Source organism: Onychostoma macrolepis, chromosome 16 (genome assembly GCF_012432095.1).
Source record: "Onychostoma macrolepis isolate SWU-2019 chromosome 16, ASM1243209v1, whole genome shotgun sequence".
NCBI lineage: Eukaryota > Metazoa > Chordata > Actinopteri > Cypriniformes > Cyprinidae > Onychostoma > Onychostoma macrolepis.
The window spans coordinates 20,639,432-20,664,603 of NC_081170.1; the positions used below are offsets into that span (position 1 = coordinate 20,639,432).

Sequence of the window (25,172 nt, forward strand, 5' to 3'; positions counted from 1 at the left end):
ATTACCGTTGAGAAGTTTTAGCCAAAGTATGTTATAGACGATTGATTAAGACCCTAAAGGATCATATCAACTTCATCGGGCATCCGATGACCCCTTAATAATTTATTCCTGTGATTTTAAAGCTGAATTTTCAACAGCCATTAATCCAGTCCTTAGTGCCACATGATCCATCAGAAATGTAAAAAGAAACCTAGTTGGGCTGCTTAATATTTTTGTGGAAACATTTTTTTCAAGATTCTTTGATGAATAGAAAGTTCAAAAGAACAGCATTGTTTGAAATAGAAATCTTTTCTAACAATATAGAAGTCTTCACTGTCAATTTTGATCAATTTAATGCATCCTTGCTGATTAAAAGTATTAATTTAATTTAAAAAAATTTACTTTGTATTGACTTTGAAACAGTAGTGTAAACCTCTCGGACGCACACAGACTTTCTGTCTGGCAGAAATGACACTACAGACTACAGGTCAGTGCATTTTGTATTGTAAACAGAGTTTGTTTTATCTGGGGTAAAGTGAAGTTATACTGATACTGTATATAAAGAGAGCAGGACAAAAGCAGAGAGAGAAAGTGAAACTAGGACTGTGAGTACAAAAGATGAAGAAGATGGAGAGCTGGTATTGTGTGGGAAATCAGCAAAGGAAAGGAAAGTCAGGTGGAGGAGGGAAGGGGTGGACGGAGTGAGGGAGGAGAGAAAGAATAAAGATAAGCACACAAGAAAAGAATGCACACAGAACGGAGACGAGGGGAGGGACGAGGGAGGGGCATAGAACATGGCAAGGTTACACATGAAAACTGCAGTCTGTTTTCTTCTTTCACACTCACAGAAAGAGAGAAGTAGAGAGAGGAAGCTTCAGTTTTGCTCTTACCTCTGCAATATCACATTAAACCATAAATTAAAAACAGAACGGAAGAACTGCATGCTAAGGAAGCGAGTACATTCATGATACAGAGAGCCAGGAAAGAAGGAAAGACAGAGAGACTATGAGAACAATAAAATAAACACGGCGGCTACACATTGGCAGAGTTTACAGGACCAGCTCTGACATCAGTGAAGTGAGAGAGGAAGAGGGGTGCAACATTGCTTTACGGAAACCGCTTGACAGTTTCGTGCTGACACAGTTTGAAAATAGGAAACAGACGCTTAAGAGAAACAGAAAGGGACAGACAGACAAAAGGATAAAACAAAGCCCATTTAAGCCAAACCATGTTGATGAAAGAATACCGGATATGCATGCCGCTCACTGTCGATGAGGTAAGTTTGTAACATTTTACATGTGTTTGGGTTTGCGTCCATATGTTTGGGTGTACAGCAGCTGTCCTCATGATTAGCGTGTATAGAAGTAAAGGTCAATAGGATTTCTATTCCACTCTTTTTACGCAAATGAAACCTTGTCGTTCTGTGTATCTGTCTGTGGGTTGTATTACATAATCTCTCCTCCGTTTCAGCCGTTTTATTTACCTAAACGGGTCTGACCAGTTGCGTCCTTTTATTCTGAAGGCAGGAGTGAGTTATTCACTTCAAGGCTGGGAACAAAACACAAAGGCCTTTTGCCACAAACGGCTTGGGATTTCTACAGGTGGCTCAGGGATTGTTTAGTCTGTCTCTGTTTCACCTTCGAGTAGCCAACTTGTGCTCGTTCAGATCAGACAAGTCCACACAAGCACACCTGACCTAAAAGTCTTCCTCAGAATTCGTCTATGGTCTACATCAGCACTAGACCGCATAGTTTCCAGACAGGAGCACCGCCCCCTTTTTCCGGAGCTCTGTTGTGCATACAGGCAGCATTTTTCTCCAAGCCTCACAAGGTCTGTGTCATCATCGGTGACAATGATTGCTGGAGTGAGTTTTCACATTAACGGATTTCAAAAGAATTAGTCCTCCTCAGAAAAACAGCGGGAACCCTGTCAGTGCTGCCAATGCAGCTTTTCAGGAGAATATATGGAAATATTATGTATCCAGAACACTTTAGTCTTTAGAGAACAAAACAAAAACAAAACATATGGCAGATGAGAGATCAAACACATATGACAAACAATGATGTTTAAGTGGAAGGGTTTAGTATTTATGGAAGCTTTAAACTCTTGACGTTCATGATTTTGTTAATAATCCTTTTTAAATATGTAAAATGTTAATTTAAATATGTAAATTAAATCTATTTTAAAATACATACCATGTAAAATATATTAATATTACATTACATATAATATTACCATGTTCAACACATATGTATTTATTAAAATATTTATTATATTAAATTAATTAAAAAAATATGCATATATTAAATGAAAACAAATTATTTAAAAATAAATTAAAATTTGAATTTAATTTAATTAAATTTCATGGATCATGGAAGAAGACATTCTCAAAAGCTTTAAACTCATGACATTTTTATATTGCTGATATTACTTTTTATTTTTGAAAAAAAATGCCCATAAACATTTTTACTTTATCATGTTAGTACATATCACAATATTTCCAAAATGTGTTATATTATTAATGTAAATATATTACATTAATAATCAAAGGCTGATAGTAAAACAGCACCTACAGAAATGTAATACAATTTAAGTATTTAATTTGTATATTGCATTAAATATATTACATTTTATGTATCATTACTGAAGTACACAATTTCCTATAAAGCTCCAATTTACTTAATAATGCATTAAATTATAATAATAAATAATAATATAATTCATAAATAAATATGAAATTTCCAAAGTTGTTTCCATAAAGTTTGTTTCCATAATGTGTGTGTACTGTGTATATTTATTATGCATGTATGTATGTATGTATGTATGCACACACACACACACACACACATGCACACACACACACACACACACACGCACATATATACAGTATTTAAGAAAAATATGTTATGTTTATATATTAAATATATTTATATATAATATAAATTATATGAATATAAATATATACATGTAAATATTTTCAAAATATATACTGTATGTATGTGTGTGTATTTATATATACACATAATAATACACAGTATATACATAAATATTTTTATTCTTTTAATATACACAAACATATACATATCAAATCTATCTATCGAGTCTGACAGCATTGAGCTTAGAAAAATATGTCTTATATTAGATATATTTTATAACATACAGATCGATGAATACATTGTCATAATTAGTTAAAAACAATGAAAATATTTATGTTTTTTCTCAAAACTTACATTGAACTAATTTCTCTGACTAATTTCTGTCAATTCAACTTCCTGTCATTCCAATCTAGAACTCTCCTCAACCCAGCTACAAAACAAGTCCAAAAAAAGAGAAATGAAACCTATATGGTCACAAACAGAGGTCAACAATTTCTTTCTCTCTTCTTCAGTACAAGATCGGCCAGTTATACATGATCAGCAAGCACAGCAGTGAGCAGAGCGGAGGAGGAGAAGGGGTGGAGGTCGTCCGTAATGAACCCTGCACAGACCCCAAACACGGAGCTGGACAGATCACAGAGAAACGCATCTACCTCAACAGGTGAGGCCACACACACACACACACGTGCATGCATAAGCGATCCTGTTTCTTTCACAGTTTACATCACCCACCTGCCAACGTGCCAGCGATCAGCTATTATTGATGACTGCAGCTAACACCTTTATGCATGCAGCAAATCTCCAACCATCGCTCACTTTCCCTCCAAAAACACCTTCTCTCTTCCTGTTGGGCTTCAAGCAGAATCACACATCAGCATAAGCATCCGACAGAAGATCACGTACACATTCAGTCCGATATCATCCCACGCCGTCAACATGCACACACACTTATTGTAATTGCCTGTTTTCTTGTGTTCCTTACACTCTCGCCCTACAAGGACAAAACACACACACACACACACACACTCAGTCATTAGATGCTGTTGTGAATATGAATTACTGCACCTCTAGCAGTAAAACAAATTTTTCAAGCCATTAATGTGTTAGCAAAGACCAAAAGGGCAGAGCATTAAGTTCCTAATGGTCAAATAAATCTTATCATGGAGCATGTGAGTCTAATTCAAATGCTGATATTACCGCAGACGAGATCATTATATGCTGTTTACAAGTACATCACGCTGAAGCACTGCATTGTAATTATGAATAATTTAACTTGTATCGTCAAGATACGCGCAGCAAAGGATCGTAACATAATGGCAGTTTTTGGGTGGGAATGTGCTGTTCCTCGGGAACATGCTGTGGAAATGTCTGTCACTTCAGGAATGGGAAAGAGAGAGTGTGAGAATGCGCTCGACACAACTGGCTGACCGTGAATGATCTACATCTTCTCTTCTCCACCCCTCTCTTCTCATCCTCTGTCCATCCATCCATCACTCAAGTCCTCAGGCTGTAAATCTCAAGCGCTGTCTGTGCTGCCTTATCTTACAGTGCTGAGTTCATTATCTCTCTTGCTCGGTATGGGGTTTCTTGGACTATGACTGTGTTTTTGTAAGGGACAGATGGCACCAGACACTTCTGGAAATCAGACTTTTAGCTATTGTGATGGTCGTTTGACCTCTTGACCCAAAACACAAGCACATATGCACCTCTAAAGTGTCCTAAAAAGTATCTGGACACTTAACTTTAAATGACTAGCATTGCACAAGATAGAAAATATCAAAACAAACAGCTACTGCAAACAAATTATGCAAGACATTTTATCAGAACTAACTTTTTTCAGTTAGTTGATCATTAAACAATACTACTGTTCTTTTTTTTTTTTTTTTTTTTTTGTCTTTTACACTCAGCAAGACATTTCTATTATATATTATAATATTACAAATTTAAAATAACTGTTTGCATTTTAATACATTTTAAAATGTAATTTATTTCTGTGATTGCAAAGCTGAATATTTTTTTCAGCAGCCATACAGTCTTACATAAACCTTCAGAAATTATTCTAATATGCCAATTTTCTGCTCAAGAAATAGTTGTGCTATTTTTACTGTATTAGTTTTGCTACTTAATATTTTTTTATGGAAATATTATATTTTTTCAATATTCCGTGATAAATTAAAAGAACAGCATTTATTTTAAATAAAAAATTATGGTAACACTTTACAATAAGGTGTCATTTGTTAACATTAGTTAATGTATTAATTAACATTAACAAACAATGAACAATGCATTTATTACACTATTTATTAAACTTTGTTAATGTTAGTTAATGATTATTTATTCATTGTTTATTCATGTTAACAAACACAACTTGTGATTTTAATAATGCATTAGTAAATGCTAAAATTAACATTAACTAAGATGAATAAATGCTGTAGAAGTATTGTTCATTCTTAGTTCATGTTTAATAATGTTGTTAACTAACGAACCTTATTGCAAAGTGTTACCAAAATTATTTGTAACAAAATAAATGTCTTTTGATTGATTTAACGCATCCTTGCTATTAGATACATCTGTATGCTTACACCATCATTCACTGTCTTGTGACTGTAGTTTTCAGCCAGGGGAAGATTTTCCTCGGACGTTTCGACCCTAAACCACAACGTCCTCCAGTTGGCGGGTCGGCAGTGATGGCCTGTCACTGCCCATCTTCTCCTGACTTCCAGCTCAACTCCTCCCGCTTACTCCAGAGCCAACAAGAGGCCCTTTCCGCTGCCTTCCCCAACCTGCGAGCAGCTATCTTCCTCCCCCTTCCTGCTACTCCCAGGGCTGTTAACATCTTCCGCACAGACAGCACCGGGAAACCTCTGCAGCCAACCTCAACTGGAAATAATCAAGTCTGCCACCCTTTGTCCCTGCATTGTTGGACTAGGTCCTGGTACTTGGTAGCCTTCCTCTCTGAGTCCTCTTCGGATATATGAGGTTGGTCTCACATGGGTCTGCGCTTTTTCTGTATCTCCTGCTCCAAGATGTCAGCCAGTGCACAGAGGACCTTGTCGTGACACCATCTATATCTCCCCTGGCTAAGTGCAGTCTTGCACCCCGCCAGAATGTGCGCCAATGTGCCTCTCCCTCCACATAGACTGCACAGTGAGACCTCCCTCATTCTCCACCTGTGCAGGTTTGTTGGTGTTGGAAGAGTGTCGTACACTGATCAGAGCAGGAAAGAGATGTGAAAGGGCTCTAGTCTCCAAAGTTCAGGCCACGTGATTTTTCTCTTTGGCAGGTTCCACTTAGTCCAGGCTCCTTGTGATCCAAGTTCCACGGCCTTTGACCTTCGCCTTTCTTCCTCCAGGTGTCGGACCTCGGCTTGGATCATACCTCTCCTCTGCCTTGGGTCTGCTTTCCCCCATTGTTGGAAGTGGTTGGTCCCGATTCCTTGTCTCCCCGTGCACGGGCTCCCGATGATGTCCTTCAACCTCAGCATGCTCTCAGCCTGCGCCACTGATGTGTCAGCTGCCCACTTGCGTTCTGATCTTGTGGTGATAATCTTGATGATCTTTCCTGCATATCTGACCTTTTCATCGCTGGAGTCTCTGTATCATCACAGCCCTGCACTTTGCCACCTTAAACTCTTCGACCACGGATGATAGGGGTAGCTGTAACTGTCCATACCTAATGTATAGCCCTACTGACGTGAAGCTTTGTGGAATTCCGAGCCATCTGCGAAAGTGTTTATTTACTTGCCCCTCGACTCCTTCCGCAGATGTCATAGGCACTTCATAAATTGTCAGTAGCCACATGAGTCTTGGTAGCAGACCACGCTGAAACAGCCAAGCCTCGAACTTTCCTAGTAAGCCTGATCCCTCTAAATAAAAGTATTGGTAACACTTTACAATGAGGTTCATTAGTTAACATTAGTTAACAATATTAGTAAACATGAACTAAGAATGAACAATACTTCTACAGCATTTATTAATCTTAGTTAATGTTAATTTCAGCATTTACTAATGCATTATTAAAATCACAAGTTGTGTTAGTTAACATTAGTTAATGCAATGTGAACTAACATGAACAAACAATGAACAACTGTATTTTCATTAACTAACATTAACAAAGATGAATAAATAGTGTAATAAATACATTGTTCATTGTTTGTTCATGTTAGTTAATACAGTAACTAATATTAACAAATGACACCTTATTGTAAAGTGTTACCAAAGTATTAATTAATTTATTTTCTTTGCAAAGAAATCTTACCGACCCCAAATTTTGGACTGATATTCTATATATTTTATCATTTAAATCATCCTGTCATATAGTATTACATGTTTTTATTATACAATATTATTATGGTTAATATTTTAACACTTTGCATCAAGGCCTAATTTGTTCAAATTTGTTAATACATTAGGTATCAAAATTTTACAGCATTTCTTAATCGAGGTTTGTTCACTTTTACATATACAATTATACATTGTTAATTCCTATTTTTTCAAAATACACTAATGATAATTCATACAATTTAAAATTTTGAAAATCGACATTAGAAATGAACATTAATCTAGATTAATAAAGTATTGTTCATTGTTAGTTCATGATGCCAGTTATACAGAAAAACATTAAAAGGTAACAAAAATATTTATAACATACTTTGAAAGACATCTTAAAGTATAACAGAAGTGTCTGTGAAGGGAAATATAAAACACTCCACAAGGCCTTTGTACTACTAAGAAATTTCGTCAACCAGCTTCACCAGAAAGATTGTGCTAGATGATAAATTTTAACAGTTTCACTTGTGATCACAAGTTCAACTGTTGAACTGCATGGTGCATTTCTACATTATGCTAGCCACATCAGTACCTAACTAACATACACCCACATGGAAATTCAAGCTGGATTAAGCTGAGGGATGTTTTTGTCTTTTGTTTAATACGTCTGTTGCGTCATAACATCTTCTCATGTTTCCCTTTATGTCTCTGTTCAGCAAACTGCCAACCTGGATAAGAAAGTTTGTCCCCATGGTTTTTTATATCACAGAAACTGCCTGGAACTTCTACCCTTACACCGAAACAGGTCAGTTTAAGCATTTTGTTACAATGTTTGAATATTAACGTATCGTCACATGGCATGTACATCCATGTTTTCTGTTCAATGCAACCAGCTGTGACCTAACACCCTATTTCTCTTCTGCATACCTCTCTTTTTCTCCATCCACTGGTGTTTTACTATAGAGTACACGGTAAGTATTCTCATATGTCAGCTCAAACTCATGCAGTTTGCTCTGGGCTCAACATAATCACCTCACTCTCTCTCCTTCTCGTGTTTCTCTCTCTCTTCTTTGCTCTTTCCAAAAGTGTTCCTTCCTACCGAGGTTCCAAGTCAAGATTGAGACGCACTTTGAGAATGACAACGGTTGCAATGAAAATGTGAGTGAGATGGCTACACACATACACACACACTCACACACAGTGTGTGTTCTTACAGGAGATAATCCTCTTAAAGGAGGACGATTCATCAGCAGCACATGTAGCTTCAGCGTCCTTGTAAAGGCCATTGTGCTTGTGTCTGTCTCTGAAGCACTCAGTAGTAACAGTCAGGCAAGATCCAAACACTCCACCTTCCTGCTGTGACATACGACACCAATGCCTTTAAAGCAGGGCCTCAAACGACTGGTATGGGTCAAAAAGATTTTGTTCAGACATGTGTAGAAAATCTAGGTCTCTTGTATTTAAAACAACAGAGCAGTCTAAACCAGAACTCACTGTGACGTGCCTTCAGTTAATGAATACCACATTTTTATTTTTGGTGCTCTGCACAGCTACACTACCATTCAAAAATTCGGGGTCACAACTTAGTAAAAACAAAAAAAGAAAAAAAATTCCTCCACCCCCCTCATTCAGCAAGGATGCATTAAATTGCTTAAAAGTGACAGTAACAACATGTTACAAAATAAAATAAACAAATAAATAAATTACATAAATACTGTTCTTTTGAATTTTCTATTCTTCAAAGAATCCTGAAGAAAATGTATCCACAAAATTATTAAGCAGCACAACTGTTAATTTTACTGTACATAATGGTAATTCTTTCACCACTGATAATAATAAGAAATGTTTGAGCACCAAATCAGCATATTAGAATGCTTTCTGAAGGATCATGTGACACTGAAGATTCAGCTTTGCCATCACAGGAATAAATTACATTTTGAAATATAATAAAAATAAAAAACTGTAATTTTTAAGTGTAATAATTGTAATAATACTGTGATCAGTTAAATGCAGCCTTGGTGAGCATAAGAAACTTCTTTTCAAAAACAGACGCTTTATTTTACTTCATTTCAAACTAAATTATTTTCTCAAATTTTGACTTTTAGATTTTTACATTTAATGCTAATCTTTAAAAACACATAATTTAACATTTAAAAAACACAAATTTAGCATTTAATGAATCTAATTAATCTAGCAAGTTTGAAAATTAATATCCATTTTTCATACTGTACAATATTATGTTGTGATGCCCGAATTAATTATAATTTAAATTATTTTAGTTTTTAGTCTTTTTTTTATTCATTTAGACAAAAAAAACTGCAGAATTTTAATAACGGCCATGAGACAATAACATCAAAATAATCTTCATCTTCTCAGTATTGGCTAGACTTCTAAAACTGTGCATAATTTTTAAATAACTTCTCACCATGACATCAAATGTTTTTGGTTTCTAAATGGGGCTTAATGGGGAAAATTGCAGTGTTCAGGAAATACAATCTCATGAGTCGCTCCAAGGTCTTTCCATACATCAATAACCATAAAACTGCACTAATAACTGCATAAGTTTTAGATTTAAAAAACAAAAATTTTTCAACTGGCCTGCAGGTAATGAGAGTCTCCTGCTTTAAAGTGAACAAACAATTTATTTAGCCATGTTGTCATTCAGAGTTTTTACTTAGTACTTATTGTGATGAGTTGAGTTATTACTGGTTTGCAGTGTTTGTTTGCATACTGCGAATGAAAGAGAGAAAGGCAGTTGTACCTCGGAGTGCTCTCAGTTATTAAGAAATGAAAAATACGACTTAAACAAGATCCAACCTGCCACAAAGCGACTCAAAGATTTATGAGCGAGTCTGCCTGGGAGGAACAAAGTGAGAGGGAGATGGCAGGAGAGTTTTGTTATTGATACTTTGTAATTGATACAGTTTCCTGCAACTTTCTCTCCACATATAACAAAAGACACACTCCCTCATTCACACACACACACACACATTTACACCTAACTTTAAAAATGAATCAGCTGGGGCGGTACCCTTTCAAAAGGTGTACCTTTAAGGTACTAATATGCACTCACTAGGGGTAAATAAATTACAGTACAAGGGTGTATCTTCTGAAACAGTTCCAGCTTTTGTGCCTTTTTTTCCTGAGAGTGTATTACATAAACAACAAGATATCTGTTTTGCATACAGGCACATTCACACAGCAAGTTTCACAACTCCAGCACAATCAAACAAATGAAAATAATACTGTCAACACATCAGATGAGAGGAAGAGTAAACATTACAACGGCTTTTCAATGAGGAGACAAAGATAAAAAGACAGAGAGAGGAAAGAATGGAGGAGAAAAAGAGCAGGAATTTGTAAAACACTTGCATTGCTTTTAACTATAAACAGCATAAAAAGACTAAAGAGTGTCTGAAACAGAGAGACAAAATAGAGAACACCACTTATTTTCTTAATTGCTTATTTTTCATTTGTTCTCTTAGATTCCAGCGGGTGCAAAAAGCACCTGCAATGCTGCACAGTCAAAGCAGCCTTCCTTTAAGTTAAGACTTGTTATCTGCTTTCTTTTTCCACTGGCCTGCAGTAGTTTGCATAATTCAGTACTTCTGCCTATAGTAGGCTTGATTTTGCACTCTTTGTTTCCATGTTTTTTGCATTAATTCAGAGTCTGTGCCTACGCCCTAGAGTCTTGTGTTATGTAGTGTGTCAAGGTTCTGTAATGGGCTACAGAATGTTTAACCGGTTGCATTGTGTGGTATTTTATATGACAATCGCTCTGAGCACTGATACACATTCCCATTGTCTTCAATCAGATGCAGAAGCTGGTGCATTTGTAAGCCTCTATGTTTACAGAACTTGAAGTTGCAGTGTCATTTTTCACTTGGGCATTAGGGACTTGCTGGAATAAGAAAGCAGCGTGTTCTTTGATATATTGTTGGATTTGTCTGACCGTGCTGTCTGATGTTTCCTGTGCAGGTGTTTGATGATGACCCCACTCCAAAGGACAGCGTCTACTTTTTGGATATTTTGAGCGATCCAATCCCTGACAAGCATTATAAGGAGTCGGAGGTACATACACATTCATATACAGTATGCATAAATACATGGCAAAACAAAATCAGGGCTGGGTAAAATTCAGAATTTAAGATTGGACTCATTTTCAATGTGAAAATGAGTTGAACTGTGAATCAGATTGGCCACACGCCACAGGATGTTAAATTGGGATTTGAATCGGAATGGCAGGAAGAGGAATGTATGGAACTGCAATCTACATAAGAGGAATTTCATTAGTCCAACACAAGTTTCGTCAAAACATAAATAAATAATTAATTTTGCCTAATTATGCCTATTTATCTCCCTGTATGTAGGCTACTTTTTTTTCTCAGCTCATTAGACTAAACTGAGTGCTGTCACATTAAAACGAACATCAAAACATGTTTTATTTGACATACAGCAGGGGGTTTCAAACTTTTTGATACAAAGGACCCCCTAAATATAATGAACCCCCTGAGAGAGACACTTTTCCTAAAATATAAAGCAATTATACATCTTTATGTATAAAGATCAAATTATGCTTTTTGAGAAAAATATTAAAAACCATCACATTGTTTTATATAAAATAATTAACTGGCTTTATATTGTCAGTGTATTAAAATCAACAGATTTATCTGATTTAATTAGAAATAAAAGGCAGAATCAAAAATTCAAGTAAAAGTTCAAAATCTTTTCATGTTTTGTTTAAAAATCCCTACTACATTTTATTCAGTCAGTAAGTAGCATTTCAAACACTGATTGTTAATATAATTACATTTTTTCTGGAAATAGCCCATATGTTGGGTTTATGAGAACATTTCTAGCTAATTCATACGAACTTACAGCAAATATAATTGCTTGTACTTGCTTAAATTTAAATTGTAAATTTGTACCAGGTTCATAAATCAAGATTTGAATTAGAGTTGAGTTCGAAATGGTGAACAACTTTGACTCACAAATAAGCATCTGTGTTCTTTGGGTCTTTGTGGTCTCACAGCAGTGCAAATGTCTTCAGAGCTAGCATTTAAAGGACACATCAGAGACATAAGTACTGTGTGTGCACACAAGCACAGAAGCAAAAACCACAAGACAAGCATTACATAAAACCACATTCCTCAGTGTGCTCTACTTAGAGATACAGTTCATTGGAATTTGCTGCCTTTTCAGTGGACAAATAATACATCAGAGGAAAGCATGTTTCCATGTTACACTCTCAGACTCAGTCATGCGCAACCTCAAATCCATAGCTGTCATATGCCGAGTTAGGAATAGGACAAATCCAAAAGGATTACAGTTTTCAATAAGAAAAAACAGCTGAGATACACTGAAGACAAGCTCAGACTTGTTGACAAAAGACAGTTAAACAAACTATGTCCATACAAAAGGGACCAAAACTAAACTTTAAAGTAGGCATGGCTGAATCAATGTTCCAATATTATATTATATTATATTATATTATATTATATTATATTATATTATATTATATTATATTATATTATATTATATTATATTATATTATATTATATTATATTATATTATAACAAGTTGTTAAAAAATGGATTATGTTCTATAATTGATCATTACTGTAATAAATGAATACAAACAATACTGATGATCCACAGTTCAGGCCTAATCCTTGTTAATAATGATTTTCGAATATAAAAGTTAGATGGATTTAATTTCCATTTTATCATCAAAAATCAAAAGCTTTCCATTAAATGGAGAAAAAGGCATTTATAAACTAATAAAATTAATAAATAAAATAATTAAAAATGTCTATAAATAGGCCTGATAATCTTAAAGGGGTCATCGAATGCCCATTTTCCACAACTTGATATGATTCTGTAGGGTCTTAATGAAGTCTATAACATACTTTGGTTAAAATTGATCAATGATAGTGTAAAAAAACACCCTTTTTACTTGCCAAAAACAGCTCTTTTCAGAGCAAGCCGTTTTGTTGCATGCTGATTTAACCCTCTGAGGTCGACAAACGTGGATAACACCGAAAATAACTTGAATCTCGCTCGCGCAGTTCATATGTAAATATCCACGTGAGAGGCGCACACATGTAAATGCCCAACGCAAACAAAGAGTGAGGAGATCGTTCATCGCAGCTACTGTTCGTTTCTGGAAGAAGACGCGCTGAGTAAAGGCAGGATTTCCCTCAAAAGAACAAGATTTCAACCAGCAGAGGAGATCAATCTGATGAGTAAGTAATGTTTCTTTTTTGCATTAGTTAAGGTGTTATTGTGACATAAACTTGAACACGTTTACTAGTTGGGTTGTTCCCAAACTACAAAATGATGAATGCTATGCGTCTATGAATGTTTAGACCATGTTTATACTCTGTTCACAAATAGATTTAATAGCATGCTAAACAATAATAATTAGTTTTTCAGATATAAAATATCCTTTTTTTTACAATAGTACAAACCATGTTACAAAATCATACCATAGGCTACTATAAAATCATACATAGGCTACTGTAGGCTATATGACTACAAAATCATAGTTGGGTTTTTCCCAAACTATAATTCCTGACTAAAATGTTTGAAATCGAGTAAAACATTTTGAATATGAAAGGCAATTCATTGCATTTAAATTTCTTACGGCGCGATGATGTTTTCATGCTCTATATAAAACAATAAAAGTTAATATGAATGTATACTGTAACAAGATGAATGCTAAATAAGGTGCTAAATAAGGTGCTAAACAATAATAATTAGTTTCTCAGCTATAATTTTTTTGTTTGTTTGTTTGTTTTTTATACACAATAGTAGAAAGCATGTGTGAGTCTATGACTACAAAACACACACACACACACACACACATCTGGTTTGCTATCCTTGTGGGGACTCCCCATGGGCGTAATGCTTTTTCTACTGTACAGACCGTATATTCTATTGCCCTACACCTAAACCTACCCCTTACAGGAAACTTTTTTTAGATTTTCAGATAAACATCATTTACTATTTTTAATAAATTTTATTCCTCGTGGGGACTGCAGGCCGGTCCCCACATTGTCAAAAATTTCAGGTTTTACTATCCTTGTGGGGACATTTGGTCCCCACAATGTAGCATAAACAAGTACACACACACACACACACATATATATGTACATGTACACATGTGCAATAATCATGCTGTCTAATCAGCATCTTGATATGCCTCACCTGTGAGGTGGATGGATTATCTCGGCAAAGGAGAAGTGCTCACTAACACAGATTTAGACAGATTTGTGAACAATATTTGAGAGAAATAGGCCTTTTGTGTACGTAGAAAAAGTCTTAGATCTTTGAGTTCAGCTCATGAAAAATGGGGGCAAAAACAAAAGTGTTGCGTTTATAATTTTGGTCAGTTTATACACACACACACACACATACACATATACATATATATATATATATATATATATATATATATATACACATACATACACACATACAGATGCTGCTGATATTAACATGCTCACAAATGTTTTTTGTTTTTTTTGGTTGTTTGTATTTCAGATCAGATACCTGCACCACAGATGAATCCTGCTGACTTTCAGTCTCTTCAAACTGTTTTCCTCTGAGAGCGCTGTACCAACATCAGATATTCAACTACACTGATATTCTATGGTAAAACAAGATCCTTGACTACTGATTATGTTTTTTTTCTTCTTGAATCCATGGAAAGAAGTAGAAACACTTAAATAACACATGTAAATATCAGTTATGATTTACTTGTTTCACTTGTTGAACAGAATCTGTTTTCAGGAATGACTCAAAGTCTGTTCACATCTCTGTGGTTAGATCAGTGTGCACAATAAATGTGTCTTTGACCTTCATTATGTATGTTTTGATTATACTGTGTTGTAAATAAAATACAAATAATTAAAAAAACAAACAAAAAAACAAAACATTTTTTCAGTCTCCTCACATTCTCTCTTACCTGCCTCAAAGTCACAGTCACACTGATGGGCCATTAGGGAAGGGCCCTTTGTCTCTCAGGTGAGAATCACTTAATATTCATGGCCATTGCCACTCCCTCGCATATAGGCTTTCGATCACAAAACATGTTTTTAAAAATTTAAATCAATATATTGTTTTCTGTGAAGGAGTAAGCAAGATGATTTTCACATTATTTTGACATGAATATTACTCAAAAGATTACTCAAAAGTCTTATTCAGATCTATTCAGTATGTGTTTTATGGCCTTATTTCAGCTACATTTTTTCCCCTAAAACTTACTAACCACGCATAATCTTTTTTTTTTCTAAAAAATGCAAACATATACATCAATCTTGCTCACATATTTTTGTAGCACAGTTTGTGCTGAAAAAAGAAAAAAACATGTTGGCCAATACACTGTAAAAAAAAAATAAAAAGAGTTGAGTGAACTTAAAAAAACATTTTTTACCAGCTTCAGCAGATTTTTGAGTTTGCTCAATTTGTTTTTGTGGGAGATTCTCAAATTTTTGTTGTATAAACTTAAAACAACAAGTTGAGAAAACTCAAAAATCTGCTGAAGTTTGCTGCTTTAAAATTTAAGTTGGCTCAACTTTTTTTTTTTTTACAGTGTAGTATGTTGCTGAAATAAGCACAAATGTCAGGGCATGTCAAAACATCTCAAGGGCCCCAAAATCACCTCAGACCCCAGAGGGTTAAATGCAAATGAGCTCTGCTGACCCCGCCCCTCTCTTCCATGGGGTGATGAGCCGTTCTCATGAGACTGTTTACTTTAGCCACGAAACTTGCTAACTAGCACGTTATTAGGAAAGGCGATTTGCAAAGATTCATAAACAAACCTTACACTCACTTCTTCTGTAGGTGAAGCTGGATCACGAATGATTCACGCGAACATAAATGCATTTAGGGAGATTGGGGGGTGCATTCTCTTCAAAAACAAAAGTAATCCTCTGCGTCTTCAGAGCCTCAGATGTTGGGAGTAAATGACGACTGCTATGTTCATTATTATATCCAACAACAGAACACCTCAATCGCTTAGGAGACATTTAGGCTTGTTTGAGATGAGCAAAATCTGCGCAGAACCGATCACCGCGAGATGCATGCCGGTTAGAAAAGTGTCCGAGTTACCTTCGCCTTGCTCTGATGTCATGCTGACGTGTGCCAAAAAACTCTCCACCGACTTCGCTGATCAAAAGCATGATGGGAAACGACTGACTGACGACACAGCTTAATGCTCATTGGTTCAGACAACCGTGATGCTGCCTTCTCTTCTAAAATGTTTTATTTTTTTAAATCTGATTTCATGCAATTATGTATTTAAATTGTGCATGAATATCCCCAAACACTATAGTGCGATCTCTGTGTGAGATGTGATTGTTGTCATATTTTCTATAAAAATCTGAAATACATGTTTGAATTAAAATAAAAATGGATGATAAATACGACTTTCGTATGGAATTAAATAGCAAGCACTTTGAGTGTCTTGTTCATCATATTTATATTCATATAAAAGCAACAGAACTGAACTGAAATTATATCATGTTTATCAGCAGCACAGTGCATGAGTGAGAATAACGCCATATCCGCCTTTGATCTCGTATGTATCTGTTCCACTTCGAGAGGTCAGAACTGTCTTATTTCACTCCTCCCCTCACTGCAGCCGCCTGCTTTCGCCTACATTCCAGGCGAGGCGAGGCGCATCTCAAACAAGCCTATTCTTGTCTACTCCAGCGTCGAAACAAGGGTGGACTGATGACAGCTCACTCAGGGCAGGTCTAAGGTCTAATCGTGGGAGGGGCCTGGGTCTGTGTGACATCACACAGACAGTCATCTGAGAATGGCTTGATATGAGAAATTATTTAATGAGATTATTAAAAAAACACTGGTTGGATTTTTATCATTATAGGGTGGTTGTGTACACTCACTGCCAAACACACATTTCAGTTCAAACAACATGTAAAAATGCATTTTGCATCCGATCATTATTTTAATGATTATTTTATTAAAAATTTATTAATTTTATTAATAGTTTATGACAGCTAGTCAACATTTCAATTTGCATAAATATTGAAAAAAAGAATAAGATTAATCACTTGTGCTTTAAAAGGGTGCAAATTATGTTATTTCTTATGTCACTGTTTAAAAATAATAATAATAATACTTTTTGTAACAGGAATCATGCATGCACCAACAGGAGTGCAGCTAAATATTACATTTCTGCTCATAAAAAAATGAATTAATTATTCATAATAGCTTGCATGACAATTCCCTGAATATCAACTCCACAGATCATGTACTAAAAGATTTTAATTGATAAAAACAGACACTCTTTTAAAACAGTGCTGATACCAAAATTTAAAACTAGCTACTTTTCATGATAGGTTAATTTAGGTTCATGTTCGATAATACTTAATCAAACATATCTAATAGGTCTCACAACCAAAAGCAAGAGATTTGTGCCTCTAACGCTTTAGAAGTAGGACACCACATGATGGACTGTGAAATGTAATGTCACCCTTGCACAGTAATTCATGCGCAGCATGCAACACACACACACACACACACACACACACACACAAGAGCAAGCAATGATCTGCTCACTCAGCAGGTAATGTGTATCTACTTAAAACAAACAGGATCTGAGCAACTGGGTGTCACAGAAAACAGGCCGGGGACCCCTTGTGGACGGCTGGAGGAACACCACTAAACCCATCATGTGCTCCTACAAGAGAGTCACCTGTGGCTTTGAGGTCTACGGCTTCCAGGGGCGAACAGAGGACTTCATTCACAGGGTACTGACTATAACATCCCATGCATTACATCATGCTGTTTAGTCATGTAATCCCATCATGTGTCATATTACGGCATGTTGTGATTCATCATAGAACATTCGTGACATTCTGTTGGTGGGACACAGACAGGCGGTGGCATGGATTGACGAGTGGCATGGTAAATGAGATGTATTCCAATGCTTCATTACCATAATTAACCACATGCTCTGTTAAGTACACACAAGAATCCTGATCCCTCGCTTGGCACTCGATTGCTGTACTTCATCTATCTTAATTCTTCCCAAATACACACTAAATGCATAACAAATATTTGTGCATGCAGGAATGACACTCGAACAGGTGAGAGAATATGAGAGAAAACAACAGGAGGAAACCAACAGCAAACTCAATAGTGACATTACCTGCACAGGTATGCTGAAATTAAAAATATTTATGATTTAACACCATCAGCAGCAATGGCTATATTCATGGAAAAATCAAATGTATTATGCTTATAATGTTTAGAATAATTTAACAATTTTATATCAAAAACATCCAACATACAAAAATATGCATATATAGTTAAATTAACAATAATAATAATAATAGGCCTAATAGTTATATATAATTTTTCAATTTAATGTAAGATAAAAATTCTAAAATGATTCCAGGAGAAACTTCTTTTTTTTAAATGTCCTATTTATTTATTTTCTGAATAAAATGTTTAAAAATGGACATTATATTCAAATATGTTTAAAACTCAAGAAATGATTACATACATCAAAAATCAGACTCTCTTCCTCTTTTAGTAAATAAGTATGAGTGAGTCTTGAGTGACCAGTTCGATGAAAATTTTGAATCAATATCACAAATTTGCTTATTTGAATAGTGACCAAGAGATAAATAAATGCAGGAAAATAAATATTTTAATTGATTTTCATAATGTTTCCAGATTCAAGTTAGAGTTGAAATAGATTTTAGCCGTCCTGTGGCTCAAACAATAGAGCACAGCGCTAGCAATGCCAAGGTCATGGGTTCGATTCCCAAGGAAAGCAAATGACTGATCAAATTTAGCCTGAATACATTTGAATACACACTTTGGATAAAAGCCTCTGCCACCTGAATAAATGTTAATGTAATTTTCAATGTGAACTTACTGTCACCTCTCAGTATCCACACTGCCCTCTATTGGTAAACGTTTTATACTGAATCACAGTTACAGTTAAGTCAGCACTGTGATGCAACTTCATTATTAATATGGAAGTCATCATGACTCATAAAAACACTGTTGCAAAATGGTACGCTAAATCAGAAGCACTTGTGACAAAAAAATGATTTTCTTTTCTGCTTCGCAGACTCTGCTCCTCCAATGCGACCCAGCTTCACTCGCTCCATCTCTGTTACGGATGAATCGTCACTGAAAAAGATGGGGGTAAAGACTGTAGATATTCCAAGCTCTCCGTCCTGCCCTTCCTCCCACATAAATCCCATGAGATTAAACTCTACACCAGAATAACACCACATCGTCCACTGCCAGTACCTACATTTAACAAAATTCTGGACTTGGACATTTTCTTCTATAACCAAAATTAGAAAGACATTCCACATTGTCACTTTCTGCTCTCCGTTCTAACTGGACTTGCATGCTTGTGTTCCATGCAGAGGTTGGCATTTGACAAAAACATATTACTGAAGAATTGTAGATATTATGTAAAAAGACTCTGGCTTCTCATGAAGTGAAACCATAGTGCCTTAATTCACGTTTCTCACAGACCTCACTAAAATGGATTGAACAAATGGTCTATTTCACTGCCTACGAACATGAAGGGGACCACAGAACGCAGATGAAGAGCCTCTATTGACATAATCAGTAGACTGTTTCAGCGAAACCCAATCGTATGGATTATGGCAATCGTGAGTGACTAGCTCAACTTTCTAGTGGGTTACGGGTTATTGAGACTAACCTCTGACCCTGTATCAATACATTGACGGAACGCAATTGATTGTTTAGTGGTGCAGCACATAGAAAGAACATTATCAATAGTACTCTGGGTGATCAGGTGAAAGACTATAATGGATGAAGCATTATGCGTTATTTGACATTGATATAACACCTGTCTTTGTAAGATGCCACTGGTGATAGTGCCGAACCATAAATTCACATCATTAATTAATAAGCCGTTCAAACAAACCGAGGAATGTTGAAAGTGCCATATCTTCACCTTTTTTTTTTATAATAAACTTAAGGAATGCATGATACTCTGGTTATCGGCCAATTTTTTCAAGCACTTTTTATTTATCAGTATCAGATATTTGATATTAAATACTCATTTGCTCTATTTTTACATCAAGATCTTTGCCATCATCCAACACTCACTTAAAGTTCATCCTTTAAAAACACAAATAATTTAACAAGACTGTTAAATGTAATTTAATAACTTTAGCAATTCTGAAAATTTACATAATATTGTGATCCCTAAATTCGCTTGTCGCATTTATAAAACAATTAGGCTAATTTTAGTTGTTAGTGTCTAATTTTACCTACATGCGTGTGTGTGTGTGTAAAACAGTAATATTTGAAATACTATAATTTTCTATTTTAATATTTAAAAAAAAAAAAAAAGCCATTTATTCCTGTGATAGTGAAGCTGAATTCTCAACAGCCATTACTCCAGTCTTCAGTGTCACATGATTCTTCAGAATGTCCTCGACAATCATTTCTTGTTATAGACTATTTTGAAACCTTGTGGTGCCACTACATTTTCTTCCAGGATTCTTTGATAAATTTATTTTTTAAAGTTCAAAAGAACAGTAATTCTGTGAAATGTAATGCACTGATAATTACACTATCAGTTTCTTTCCCAAAAAAACAAAACTTACTGACCCCAAACTTTTGAACGGTATATATTCATTTTTAATAACACTGCATCCCTATAGGTTAAAAGAACACTTACAGCAAGTATACTTGTTAATAACTCACTTCTTGGGGTAAAAGACCCAAAAAAAGCGTCAATAAAAAGTGACTTTATAAACAAAAGTCAGAGCATAGGCATCTTGTAAGCTTTAAGCGTTCTAGGAACTGCATTTTTTGCTGTCATATTCACCTTTTCTCCTCACATATAATTGCAAAGATCCTTGCTGCTTCCTCCTGTGGCTATTACTGTATTCATTCATTCCTAGGATTTTATTTCCTTCTTTTTATCTTTCTGACGAAGGGATGTGGAAGGCAAAGATTGAATCCATGTTTCCTGAAGTCTTCTAGTAGCGCTCAAAGTACTCCAGGCTGTTCTGTTACAGCTCTGGCTCTTTCTTTCTTTCAATTTCTCACTATCTTCAGCATTCTCTCTTCCTTTCCCTTGCTGCCCCTCCTTCGCATCCCAGTTTCTATCTCTCTCAGGAGAACATTTCTGATGTATAAATTTCATTAGAAGAAAGCTAAGGCAGTTCCACTAGTGCAGGCAGTGTAAAAGATCAGCTCTCTCTACCAGAATAGAATAAACAGCACAATTGAATAAAATGTCTTAAATTGTAGGACCTACACAATAATAATTTCATTTAAACACTAGCATGATTTGATTTGTATGGACCGCTTTATTATATTTTTATGGGGGGTTTTTGTGTCGTTTTAAAGCCTAAAAGCCCCCAGTCCTAATCCACTTTCATTACATTGAAAAGAGCAGCTAGGATATTCATGAAAAATTCACCTTTTATATTCCACGGAAAAGGTGGAAGACGGAATGATGTTTTCAAGCCTAAAATAGTGTAATACAGCTTTACATTTTAGTTTTCCATACATTAGAATGTGTCCTGGGTAATTTTATTTTTATTTCGCAAAAATGACTATCATGCATATTTACCATGATTTACAGAAGACATCCACTGAAATGCCATTCAGTGCCATTGTCAGGTATATTTAGAACAGACTCATTTGATGACATATTCTATTTAAGGATCACAGTGCAGCACAAAAATACTAATTAGCTTAAATGATATTTAAAATCTTTATACATTGCCACTGTCCTTCTGGTTTTAACCATTGTTCTTGTCAGCAAAGGTTTTGTAGTAAGTGGAAAGAAACGAATGAAGTGAAAATTAGTATGACCACATATTCTTTTATATATTTGAATAATATAAAAAAATAAATGTTACGCTGAATAACGATGGTTTGTTACACTCAATGACGTTTTGCCAAAAAAAGAGAGAATATTGGTGTTGAAATGTTTTTAGTTTTAGTCTTTATCAATGAATTAGTTTTAATAATATTCCTAAATAAATGACAGCAGGAGCAGATGTTGAAAAATAATAAGCACTCTTACAGTTGCTTGTTACTATGGACTCTCTTTTCAGAAACAGTGGTAACCTATTATTCTGACAACTGCAAACCTTTCTAAGAGTGCCGCTCCAGCTACTGGCTTTGCATTTACTTTTTGCCAGTGCCTAGAAACTCTCTCTGTTTGTAGGCTTCTAAAATAAATCACACACACACACACACACAAATGCTTTAAAATATTAATTATACATTCCTCATTTATCAAATTGCTATCTATACAGTGATACTGTAATATAATGGATGACACTGAGAGTTTGCATTACACCAAATGACAAAAATTTCACCCAGAATGATGAAACTTCAACTTCAGCATATATTGCAGGCTATCAACCTATATCAAATAGTGAGCTTGACTAGTTAATCACAGTTATTCACAACATCTACATATTTTTCAAAATAAATCTAACAATAAGTTTTTTTGTGCATTTTACCAAATGGCATGTGGTTTTGCAATTTACCACAACATAGAAAGGTTGAATTATATATTTTTATTAACTGCAGTGTGACTATGTATATGTAAGTATATGAACTTTCTATGTATACAAAATAATTTGAGTAAATGTACTTTTATGTGGACACCAAAATGGAACATCTTGTCTTTGACCCATCTACAGCATATCTAGCTTCATGAATGTCATTAACATTTCCACAACCGTTAAATGTCGACAAACAATGCATGTTTATCATTAGACATACCTGACAACAGTAAAATCGCTTAGTTTCACATAGAAATCCCTGTAAACTGCAAACTGGATTTCACAGCAGAACAGATGTGCTGGTTTAAAGACAGAAGACTGACCCAAGCCCTGCAAACTAACCCAGACACCAATGCCTTTTTGTCTGTCTCTAATCATTATTATCATAATAAAGTATAGGTGGGTTAAAAAGATCTCAAGGGTAATTTATGAGCAGTAATTATATTGCTGAACCCACCTCCAGCCGACACACGGGCACACGCACAAGCATCCCCTCATGCAAGCAAATGTAGAGAGTTACGCATGCACGCACATACTCCCCCAAGAGGGTGGGAATGTTTGGGAGGCATTCATTGAAATTCAGGCCCTAAACATAGCAATCAGCACAACCATAAAGGACCCAAATTTAATTGGCCCACCCAGCCCATTAATTACATAGCCAGAACTGCACTGCAACACAGCATATGTTCCCTAATAAAGCCCAATGGATCTTAATAGAGATGTATTATTGATTCACAAAGGTGGAAGTAAACTTTTCCATATAAGCAGAGAACCTATGAAGCGCACACTGCGATAACTATATACTCTCACACACACGTATTAACATAAGCTTACACATATATACTCTTGCATGTTGTCATGGACACAAATATAGAAAAAATAGTTAGTATGGTCATTATGTGGATGCACACGCACAAACACACAGAGCATGACATACAAGGGTCAAAATATGGCATTACATAATGAGACATCAACAAGAAGCCGACAAGCCTCCTCCACCCTAAACATGACCGTAATAGTAATGAGATCATATCCAGAAAACCAGGAAATCACCATTTTCATTCTTACCAGCATTTGGCTTTTATTAAAACTTATTTTTTCCTCCGTATCTCTTCTTTTCCCTCATTCGTTTTCACTCTTTTCATTCATTATCATTTTCCTTTTTGTATAGGTCTACAATAAAATGATAAAAAGTCAGAAATGTTCTGCATTGTTACAAACAACTAAATAAATAAACAGATGATAGATAGATATATGATAAATAGATAGAGACATGAAGTATCTAGATAGATAGATAGGTAGATAGATAGATAGATAGATAGATAGATAGATAGATAGATAGATAGATAGATAGATAGATACTTTATTTTTATACCACTGTTACGGAGATGTTGTGAGGTTCTGATGGATGGATTTAGCTCACTTCTGGATACAAATTTGTCCCCAAAATATGATTAAGTCGATACACACACACACAGAGGCACAAGCCTGTCATTTATTCTAAATATTAAATATTTAACAAAGGGTCATTGCACACTTGAGGACTATAAATAAACAAATGATGCAATCATTACATCATCAAAGCTGTAAACCCCCACCACTTCTCCATTCATCTTTAGAAGAGAGAGCTGCAGTTAAACTACTGCACCAGTTTGCATGATGTACCTGCTGCCTTGGGATTGCTGTCGAATCCTTTGTCCTACTCCATCAACAGGACATCTCTGCGTGATTTGTGGAAGGCCTTGAGAGCTTTGACATCACTACAATCAATTCAGTTATTCATGAATTAATAATGAAAAGTGCTGTAAGCCATACGCAGTTTTGGAACTTCCGCCAAAACATAGACTGATTTAGTCACGCCCACTGCTTCATAAACCCCGCTCTTAAAAATACATTTGAGACCGATGACAGCGATTAAAAACGCTGGAGGACGCGGGACGCCAGCTGTCATCAAAAATGAACAATGTCCGTTTGCAATGTCGCTGCAAGTCGCTGTCAGTGTGAATTACTAACTTACAGTATTATGCTTACTGTGACTGTGTAAAATGATTGACAGGTGGCGCGGCCACTGATTTAACGCCAATTAGCTGAATCGCAGTCACTTTTTTCTTATATACTTTTATTTATTTATTTTGTTTATTATAAATTAATTTCTTCGCAGGGTTTTTTTCAGAGCCTACTTCAGGTGTGATATTGTATAACACCTAATTCAGTAGGTAATAGGCGTCGGAAGCCAAATAAATGTGGGTGGGTCCTCCCCCAGAAAATAAAAATAAAAATAAAAATACTGTAGTCTGGTGCCTTTCAATTAACGGAATAGGCCGCCTTGTTGGCAGGGGTTATTTACATTACCTCTGCCCACTAATGTCATGACATTACAAAAGACGGCTATTTAAATACTTTTCCAGCGGCACAGGTAGTAAAGCGCATAGTGTTTTTGACGCGAGCGAGCCGAGATCGCGTCCGCCTTTTGCCGAAATCGTTCTT

General features: G+C 35.5%; 2 protein-coding genes across 2 annotated transcripts in view; one reads left to right on the forward strand and one right to left on the reverse strand.

Annotated features, from left to right (window-relative positions):
* The window catches only part of LOC131521211 (glutamate receptor ionotropic, NMDA 2D), a 126,394-nt gene extending 101,864 nt beyond the window's left edge, over positions 1-24,530 (reverse strand). The window contains exon 1 of the mRNA XM_058745729.1: positions 24,351-24,530. The gene's annotated coding sequence lies outside the window, so the exon portion shown is untranslated. The remainder of the gene's footprint in view (positions 1-24,350) is intronic.
* On the forward strand, positions 809-20,136 carry pitpnc1b (phosphatidylinositol transfer protein cytoplasmic 1b). Its single transcript, XM_058745734.1, has 10 exons — positions 809-1,255; positions 3,368-3,516; positions 7,840-7,928; positions 8,087-8,094; positions 8,210-8,281; positions 11,102-11,194; positions 17,745-17,900; positions 17,994-18,057; positions 18,223-18,309; positions 19,235-20,136. Exons 1-10 carry the CDS (start codon positions 1,208-1,210, stop codon positions 19,393-19,395), a joined length of 927 nt encoding a protein of 308 aa, XP_058601717.1. The 5' UTR covers positions 809-1,207; the 3' UTR covers positions 19,396-20,136.
* Positions 24,531-25,172: the final 642 nt, after the last annotated feature.